Below are 10,511 nucleotides of genomic sequence, written 5' to 3'. Positions count from 1 at the left end.
TTAGGGAGTAGAAAACAAGCCATCTAGTATGTTGGAATAGCTTGGAGAACTGCCTTAATAAACACTTCCTTTCCTCATTGTGAGAGATACCTAATACTCCAACTGTTGATTTTTTGCTTGAGTCTGTCCTTCAAATTTTGAAAAGATAATCTCTTTCTTTTCCCCACCATACTAGGAAGTCCTAGATATCGCTCAAAATCATTAGCTCTTCTGACTCCAAGGATCTGTGAAACAACACTCCTTTCACTCTCTTTTGTATTAGTACTGAAGAAAACAGTCGATTTTTCAAAATTCACACATTACCCAGAACTTGTCTCGTATTCTTGCAGTATCTGTTTCAATGAATGTGCTCCCCTATCCGTAGCTTCTGCAAATAAAATACAATCATCTGCAAATAGTAAATGGGAGATAGTTGGCCCTCTTTGACTTGCTTTAACACCTTTAAAAACATTATCCTCTTTTGCTAACCTCATTAGACTTGAGAGTCCTTCTCCACAAATAAGAAATAAAAATGGACATAGAGGATCCCCTTGCCTAAGACATTTCGATGGGAGAAACGATTGACCAATATTTCCATTGAAACTCACAGAGTATGAGACTGAAGAGACACAATTCAGTACTAAATCAACCCATCCTGGGTCAAAACCCAAATTTTCCATTACTCCTTTAACAAACCCCCATTCAACCCTATCATATGCCTTACTCATGTCCAGTTTAACAACCATGAATCCTTTTTTCCCCAATCTCTTCAGTTTCAAAGTGTGTAGAATTTCATAAGCAAGTAACACATTATCAGAAATCAGCCTTCTTGGAACAAAAGCACTCTGTGCTAAATCATAACATTTATGAATTATCCCTCATAGCCTATTCGTAATGACTTTAGCAATCAATTTGTAAATCACATTACATAAACTAATAGGTCTAAAATGGGTAATGCTTGAGGGATTCTGGATTTTTGGGATGAGCACAATATTTGTTTTATTAATTGAATGTAACTCCATACCTTCGTTTAACCTTTGGAGACAAAAATTGGAGACGTCATCCCCAACAATTGACCAACACTTTTGATAGAATAAGGCTGGGAAACCATCCTCTCCCGGTGCTTTTTTAGGACCCATTCCTGAAAGAGCTTCCCGAATTTCCTCCTTTGTGAACCTTACCTTCAGTTTAATGTTATCTTCCTTAGAAATACACTTTCTAATACCTGTCAAGATATTCTCAAAGTTATTTTGCCCTCCTGTTGAAAACAAACGTAAAAAGTACGATCTGGCAATTTCCTCCATATCCTTCCATTCATCCGTCTCACTGCCGTCTTCACCCTGCAGCTTGTGGATTCTATTTTACTTTCTTCGTTGCGATGCTTGTTTATGAAAAAAAGTTGTATTTCTGTCTCTCATTTTCAACCAATTAATTCTGGCCCTCTGCTCCCAATAGCTTTCATCCTTCTCAATTTCTAAATTCAGATGGATTTTTGTGTCAATAATCTCTGCCAAGTTCTCCTCACTTCTATCCGCTTCAAGCAACATTTCTAATTTTGACAATAAGGCCTCCTTTTTCATCCTTTTATTCTGTTGGAACCGGACACTCCACCTTTGTAACCCTCGTTTTAAATTTTTCAGCTTCTTCACAAGGTCTCCTGTTGAGTTTTCCCAAATACTTTTAGTCTCATCCAAGAATGTCTCTTCCAAAATCCACCATGCTTCAAACCTGAACCTCTGATCTGCTATCCTTTTAACTCTGTGATCCGTATCAATAAGAAGTGGACAATGGTCTGAGAATGAGTGTGGGAGGTGTTGAATTAGAAAATTTGGAAATAAGTTACCCCATCGTTCTGTTGCCACTCCTCTATCAATCTTTCTTGGATATCAGTTTCTGGCAGATTTCCTCTCTCCCACGTAAACCTCTTACCTGAATAACCCAAATCCACTAAACAACAATCTTCCAAAGCCTTCCGAAATGCTTCCATCCTTCTCTCTTCTCTAGGCAAACCATATTTCTTTTCAAAACCATATAAGATTTCATTAAAATCCCCACAAACCAGCAATGTGTCATCTCCCTGGTTTCTTAATTGTCGCAACAAGGTCCATGATTCCTCCCTATCATATGAATAAGGGGAACCATAAAAACCTGTAAATCTCCACTTTTCTCCATCTCCTTCTTTCTCAATGATCACATCAATATGTCTACTTGAAAAACTCTGTAGTGCAATACTAGCATTTCCTCTCCATGCTAAACAAAGTCCTCCTCTAGATCCAATCGAATCCATATCAATTCCAAAGTGAAATCCACAACTTCTTCGAATTTTTTCCATCCTTTTTTTGTTTATTTTTGTCTCCATTAAGAAGATCATTTGGGGATAGTGTTTCTTCAGCGAATGCCGAAGTCAATGAACTGTCCGAGGATTCCCCAAACCTCGGACATTCCAACTTAATATTTTCATTGCGATCGGTCGGCTTGCCTTTTGTCATCCGCCGATAATAAATGATTGAATCCCTGTACTTTCCTATCTCTCCCTTCCATCTCCCTACTATCCTCAATATCCTTTCTCCCTCTCTTTTTTCCTTCTTCTCCTATAATCATCTCCCTACTATCCTCAATATCCTTTCTCCCTCTCTTTTTTCCTTCTTCTCCTATAATCATCTCATTCTCCAACTCCTGTTCTATAGCCATTTGACTATAATCATTTAAAGGTCTAACCCTTTCTATTTGTGAGGAGAACCCATTACCTTCCAGATTAAATCCTAAAATAGGATCAAAACTTCCCCTAAAATTTCCTACTCTTCCTCTTTCATTATTTCCTCCGCTCATTCCTCCACCAGAACCTCCTTCTTCCCTTAACCATACACTCCTCATTACTTGGGCTCTCCTCGATTGTGCACGCAAAGATAAATCCCATCCCATCATATCAACTTCAACCCCTGCCTCTATTTTTGCTTCATAAAAGGAGTCATTATGTCCAAGACGGCCACAGTAGAAGCAAAAAAGAGTCAATTTTTCGTACTTAAATCTAACATAAGAGCACTTGTTATTAAACATAACTTGCTTTTTCCTTTTAAGAGGGCGCCGTATGTCAACTTGAACTCTTATCCTCATGAAATTCATATTTTCTTTCCCCAAACTAGATCCATCGTATTCTTGAAAAATTCCAATAAAATTCCCTAACTGCATCGCTAATTTATCAGAGTAAAACCCAATGGGCACATCATGTATTTGAACCCAAAACGGTGATGAGATTAAAGGAACTTTTATTGGATCTTCCCCCCTTGCAACTTGTGTAAAATTAGTAGATGATTATTGAATGTCCAAGGAGCCCTTTTAATAACTCTTTCCATATCAATAACATGGAAAAACCTAAACAAGTACCTTTTTTCCCCCAAATCCCTAATTTGAACACCCTTGACCAGATGCCATAGATTAGCTATGGTACTTTTCATTGCTGGATAATGGATGATACTGGCTGGTCCATTCGGTCTTGATCAGTTCTTGACAGAGGTCAAGAAGGGCAAGAAAGCCATGGACAAAGTGGGATGGCTATGAAGGAGGATCTAATAGATCTCGCATTAATTTTGAAAGAGGACATTAATATACATGGTTCTGTACCTTGTTTATTTTCCCTTATAGACTTTTAAATAATCACATTTCTCTGTTATTTTATGTTTGGTCGATTTCTTGTCCCATGATCATCTGTTTGCATTTCATGAAATAGTATAATCTACAGAGGATAGTTGCTTCTTCTCATTTCCCTTTATGTTCGTTGATAGTTACTTAAAAAAGGTACGGAGATTTATTGTGGCGTTTATGAACTTCTCTAGAACTTCATCTTGCTTCTTTGAGTTGCTTAGAGCTAGAGCAATGTGTGATATTGATTATATCTCCTGGTATTACTGACAATGTCTAGGCCAGTAATTTAAGATGCAATATAACCATGAACCCATTTACGAGCATCATGAATTGTTGGAATTTCAAGTAATTTTAGTGCATTGTTACAGTGCCTTAAATGGAAGCCATTACTGAAATGATGAGTAAAATGTGGTTAGTACAACAATTATAAATGAAAATTTGGATTTGAATTTCTTCTTTAACAAATGACCATGCATCTTATGTGAATTTCTGGACTGACCCACAACCTACAAAGCCATATATTATTGTTTACAAGAGAGCTTGAAATATTATTAAAAAGTTGGAAAGAGGTCAACAATTCAAGAGATTAAGAATGTTCAAAACAATGATTAACGACACTGCATTTAATAAATAAACATATCATGGTTAATCCCCTTTAAAGAATTAGGGATCACTTCTAGAACCCTGTTTTCCCCTAGCAACATATGCAAACTTACAAGCTCCAGACAACAAGGTACTGAAGATGTTACCGTTAGCATGCTACACGCGTGATTGCAAATTTATGAACATTCAACTACAACAGTCCAGATCCTACCAAAATTTCTAAGCAAATACAGTACAGTTGATCATATATGAGAAAGGTTAGGAGAGAAGAATGACTACTAGGCCAGTATAGAAGATTGAGAAATGTCAAACGATAATCACCAATTGTGCAAATAACTCTATAGCTAAAATGAATGCAATATGCCAATGGGAGGATGATGATATAGACTTAACTGAACTCAGCCTAGGAAGGTAGAAAACTACTGTAGATGGATGCCACAAAATAGCATGCACCAAAGACATACTCTATCAATAATTAGAGCCTTCATTCAAATATTAAATTGGAAACATAATTGAGAAAAGATTACATATATGAAATCAGGAAAACACAACAAGAAAACGGAGCTCCGTAGCATACAGAGTAAGAATTAATCATGTTCCAACTACGAATTTGAACCAGATAGAGAACCAAAAATATCAATATAATCAACCAATTAGCCATAAAAAAACATTTGGGATCGTAAGGATGCTGCAATCGTAAAAAACCAACAAAAACTATAGTCTCTAAATACTACAAGTTGCAAACCGTACACATGGATTATTTTCAAGGTAGATAGTAGTGAGCTTTTCTCTTGAACCAGAAACACCCTCAGCTATGTCCTCAAGTGATTCTAGTCGGTTGTCATTGAGCCACAAGTCTTCCAACATGCATATAACATTATTCAACAACTTATGATAGGATAAGATCCCTACACGTAGAGAGAAATGAAAATTACCTTGTTAAGTATTGAATATCATCGAATGATGTTAGCTTATTTGATGAAACATCTAATACTTGGAGGTTGACCAATTTTGATAGGTCTTCCATTTTTGCAATACCATTGTGGCTCAAGTATATTTCTTCTAGAGCATTGCATTCCTTGAAAACAAAAAATCTAAAAAAAAACCTCATCCAAATATTATGACATAAAATTTTTTACGAGAACCAACATTTTTTTAAGGTGTCAACCTCCAACCCTATCATAGATGTTAACTGGTTACTTTGCAAGCTAATCTTCTTGATGCAGCTAAGCCCACAAAGGTTAATCACTTTAATTTGGTTTCTTCCTAGCCACAGTTCTTGTAACTTTGTAAAATTTTGCAAATTTTCTATCACCTAAGATACCAAGATCAGTGAAAGCAATTCACAAATTAGACCATGCTCAAGAAATTACTAATAACTGACCAATCTTACCCCCTACTTCAATACTGAAACAAAAATTGACAAAAAGCTTATGCCATGAAATAGAAAATTTCCACCTACCTACTACATACAATAGATGCTTATAACGTTATTAATACAAAGATTATGCAAGCATTTTAATAACTAACCCGTAGTTTGTGAGAACCAAGTTCAAGGATTTGCAACTCATGCAAGTGGTCAATCTCCTCCATCTTAGTAACTTCATTTTTGGAGACATAGAGTTCCTTGATTGTGCTGGAGGCCTTCGACAATCCTTGTAATGAAGTGATTTCATTGAAAGAAACATCAAAAACTAAGAGCTTCTTGAATATAACCACATCTGGTATTTTCGTCAGTTTATTATCCCTAAGTATTAACTCCTGTACAAAAAGAAATAACCCCAAGCTTCTTCGTTAGGCTCTTATTCATTTTTCCCTTTACTTTCTTATTTACTTCTCACAAACATCTAAAAGCTAAAGAAAATGGCAAATCTTTGATTAATAATAAACAAATAATTAAAATATAGCAGAAAGAAAAACGAAATCGATTTTACAGAAAAGAAAAGAAAAGAAAAACAGGGAAAGAGTGCGAGCATTTTTCGTTCTTGATAAAATGGAGAAAAGAAAAGAAACGTAAAGAAAAGAAAAGAAACGTACGAGAAGAAGAAGAAAAAATTGATAGAAACGAAAAAAATTACCTTGCAATATGGAAGGGAAACGTCTAAGAGGATGAAGTTGACGAGGGCAGAAAATGGAATAGAAAATAAGAAACGAGAATGGAATCCCTAATCGGCGCTGGATAGGGGGAATGACTATTACAGCCAATGGGGGTAATAGTGGCGGAACTAAATCGGGCTGTAATGTTATTACAGTCAACCAAATACCCGTTTGGTGGTGGGCCCGCAGAATTGGGGGGAATGCATACCTATTCCCCCAACCAAACATGTAGTAAATGTGTGCATGCCTGTTTCTGTCTAACTGTCTATCGATGTGTTTATTATTTTTGTGAGGTTGTAAACATACATGCACTTGCATAAAGTAATTTTTGAGTTGGTTGTGAAGAGAAGGAAGATTGATTCTGATCTGATCTGGCAGTTTGACTGCAACTTATTGGTACAGCGATTTACCGCACTGTACCGTATGTACGTCAGCTTTTCTGTGTACTATTATCTGATCTGGCAGTTTAAATTGCAACATGTTTGCACAGCGGTTTACCACAATGCATTGTACTGCATATACGCCAGCCTTGTTGCGTATTATTATCTGAGTGGCTTAGTCCACATACATGGTGTGTAGGGTTGGATTGGCCTTTCGAGGTCTTATGTGGTGTGTTTGGTTGGATAAGCTTAAACAGCTCTTTTGGGATGTGAGTTACTTGTTTATAATCTTTCAGTTTGTCATCACATTTACGACTTATTCTATGTGAACTGAGGTGTTAGCATAGTGATATATTGGATTGTGATGATAAGTATTATTGTATCGACCCGTTGACGGGTTTATCTAATGAGTATTCAGTGTGTGATTTGGTGTGCTATGACTGTTACATTTGTTTGGGACGTTGGTTCCGAGGTTTGCTTTCTATTTCTATGTATCTCTGTAAGTACTTTTCGTTATCGAACTACTGTTTGGTTTTTGATCTGTAATTCCGTTGTTAGATACGTTTTGAACTCACACCGAGCTTGTGTAGCTCACCCCTTAGTTTTCCCCTTACAGGTACATTTTCGAATTCTAATGCTGGACTTGGTATGCGGAGGTCTCGGATAGCCACGTTTTAGAATCGACTTTAAAACTATTTTCATAAATTTCGCAGTTATAAATAAACGATTTGAATTGTAAGTTTTATTTTGAATATTGTGGTACGAAATGTTGTGTTATACGCACGTAAGCATCTTTTGGACTAAATTTTTTGTAACATTGGGATTTTACAATGGAGAGTTTTATGTAACTTAAATACTGTTTGTTTTCTAGCTGGTAAAACTAAAATTTTTCCTACGATCATTTTAGTGATTAATGTAACCTCTGAGATTCAGTCTAAACTTCTAGGTCGAGTTTTGGGGCTACAAGCCGTGTGATTCAACATCGAATGCACACACGGTCTGGCACACCGCCCATGACACGGCCATGTGACCCTATTTTGAATAACCACATGGGAAGAAACACGGGCTAGGACATGGTCGTGTGTCCAAACTTTGAATGTCCACACAACTTGGGCTATGTCACATAGCGTGGCCACACGGTCGTGTGACTTTTGTCTATCAAATTTTGATGTTTATCCAAATTTTTCTGTTTTGTTTCAAATTGATCCCTGATTTTTCCCAAGTTGTTTTATGGGCCCCAAAGGCTCGGTTTAAGGCCATGAGTGTGTTTTTACTATAATTAGATTGAGTTATTAAATATTAACATTAATTTTGTATAATGGTTTCTATTTTGAAGTTAAATATTTTGAATTGTACAGTAATACTTTGTAACCCTAATTCAGCGACGAAAACGAGTTAGGGGGTGTTACAAACTCCATTTTTTTGAGGGGTTCTAGATGCTGAAAAGTTATGGCTGATTCCATTTGAATTTCAAAAATTTTTAAAACCAAGATTTTAAAATTTGATCCCATGGTAACTTCTAACACTAGTAATAGAGTAACCTTTTTCATTTTGATTAATTTTTTAAAATGTAGTGAATTTTTCTAAAGCTTCATCTTTAGTGTTTAAGAAAAGAACCCAAGTAAATCTAGAATAATCATCTACAAGCACAAAAGCATATTGGTTTCCACCCAAGCTAGTAGTCCTAATTGGTCCAACAAGATCAATGTGAATTAATTGAAGAGCTCTACTAGTAGATACATCATTGATAAGTTTAAAAGAAACTCTCTAATGTTTGCCTTTAACAAACACATCACAAAATTTATCTAAATCAAAATCAATTTTTGGCAAACCTCTTACTAAGTCATTTTTGGATAGCTTATGCAATATGTTCATGCTAGCATGTCCTAGTTTTTTATGCCACAATGAAGAAATATTTTCATTTTTAGCTACAAGGTAAATGAATGAATCCTGCAAGTCATCTAAATGCATCAGATAAGTATTTCCTATCCTATGTCCTACAAGCATAATCTTATTAGACACAATGTCAATTACTTTAAATCTATTAGACTCAAAAATGACATTGAGACCTTTATCACACAATTGACAAATAATACTTAATAGATTATGTTTAAGACCATTGACATACAAAACATTTTCAATAAGAATTGAAGATTTTTTACCAATAAAGTCAATTCCTTCTATTTTCCATTTGGAGTTGTCACTAAATGTAACTTCTCTCCATTTTTTGGCTTCAATTTGATAAAGTGACTCTTGCCATCGATCATGTTCCTTGAGCATCCACTATCAAGGTACCATGAGTTTTTTCTTGAGTTGTTCACCTTGAAGCAATGCTCCTCTTCCTACAAACATAGAATTAATTTTTTTTTTGGCACCCAAATTCTTTTTGGTCCATAAGTATTAGTTCCTAAAATTTTTGTCCCTTTGGCAATCCATTTTGAAAGAATCTCTTTGTTTTGAGTAACATTAAGTCCTTTAGGTACCCATATACTCTTAACAATTTTTCCTTTATAAAAACTTGAGGGGTCTCTATGTTTATAGTGATTAAAGCTATTTTTAACAAATTTTTGTTTGGAATTTTCTCCTTTTTCAAACATTTTTGGCAAAACTTTGTTAGAGTGAGCCTTTTCACTCTTAAGCAACTCAAGTTGCTTTTGATAATCATCATGAAATTTTGAAAGCAAATAATGCAAGTCTTGGTTCTTTTTCTCAAACTCATTTATAATAACTTGTATATCATGAATTTTATTTTCAAGTTCATGATCAATTTTGGAGAGTAAACTATTTTCATCTTTTAATTTTGAAATGTTTTTCTTATATTTTGAAATCATAGTTTCAAACTCCAAACCCAATTCATCATAAGCATCTTGTAACTCATCAAATGAATAAGAAATTCAATTAGATGAGTTAGAAATTACCTTAGGATCATTAATGGTTATAAGGCAAAGGTTGCATACTTCTTGATCTTCATCTTCAGATGAATCCTCATCACTCCAAATAGCAACATGAGCATTAAGCTTTTGTTTGCTTGATCCATTTTTCTTTCATTGGGGATAATCGAACTTGATGTGTCCCAGCTTCTTGCATTCATAGCATATTATGATATCCTTCTCCTTGATAGATTCAAGCTTGAGTGCTTCTTTTTTTGGAATTTTCTCCCTCTATTGGACCTCATAAACTTCTTGAATCTTCTAACAAACATTGTCATTTCTTTATTCTCATCCACCTCTTCAATTGATTCATTGTCTTCATTAGTGGTGGGATTTAATAGCAACACCAAACTTTTTCTTCTTAATTTTGACTTCTTTAACCCCTTTATTGAGCCTCATATCATGTGAAAGCAAAGAATTGATGAGCTTATCCAAAGTCAATGTTTCTAAATTCTTTGCTTCTTCAATTGTAGTCACCTTGGCATTCCCATGATTTAAGCAAGCTTCGAAGCATCTTCATTACTACTTCTTCATTTAGATGCCTTCCCAAAGACTTCAATCCATTGATGATGAAAGTAAACCAATCAGACATCACCTTGATATCTTCCTTGGGCTTCATTTTGATGGTTTCATAATTTAGAGTAAAAATGCCAATCTTAGACTTTTTTACTTGGTTGGTATCTTCATGTGTAACTTCGAGCTTATACTATATCTCATTGGCATTGGAACAAGATGAAACTCTATTATATTCTTCTAGGTTAAGTATACAAAATAAGGTGTGCATAGCTTTGGCATTCAACTGAATACTTCTTATATCTTCCTCATTCCACTCTTTCTTGCTCTTTGAAATAATGAGCTCTCCTTCTTGCTTGAGAGGTAT

At 35.2% G+C, this 10,511-nt stretch overlaps 1 protein-coding gene across 1 annotated transcript; it reads right to left on the bottom strand.

Annotated features, from left to right (window-relative positions):
• On the bottom strand, positions 1 to 10,250 carry LOC105763106 (protein phosphatase 1 regulatory inhibitor subunit PPP1R7 homolog). The gene is made up of 7 exons (XM_012581198.2): positions 10,109 to 10,250; positions 9,620 to 9,672; positions 5,755 to 5,985; positions 5,393 to 5,539; positions 5,160 to 5,302; positions 4,970 to 5,089; positions 1 to 49 (listed from the first exon to the last, which is right to left on the bottom strand). The coding sequence occupies exons 1-7, from the start codon at positions 10,248 to 10,250 to the stop codon at positions 1 to 3; spliced, it is 885 nt and encodes a 294-aa protein (XP_012436652.2).
• Positions 10,251 to 10,511: the final 261 nt, after the last annotated feature.

Source organism: Gossypium raimondii, chromosome 7 (genome assembly GCF_025698545.1).
Source record: "Gossypium raimondii isolate GPD5lz chromosome 7, ASM2569854v1, whole genome shotgun sequence".
In the NCBI taxonomy this organism is placed as follows: Eukaryota; Viridiplantae; Streptophyta; class Magnoliopsida; order Malvales; family Malvaceae; genus Gossypium; species Gossypium raimondii.
This window is presented reverse-complemented; position numbering and strand designations above follow the sequence as displayed.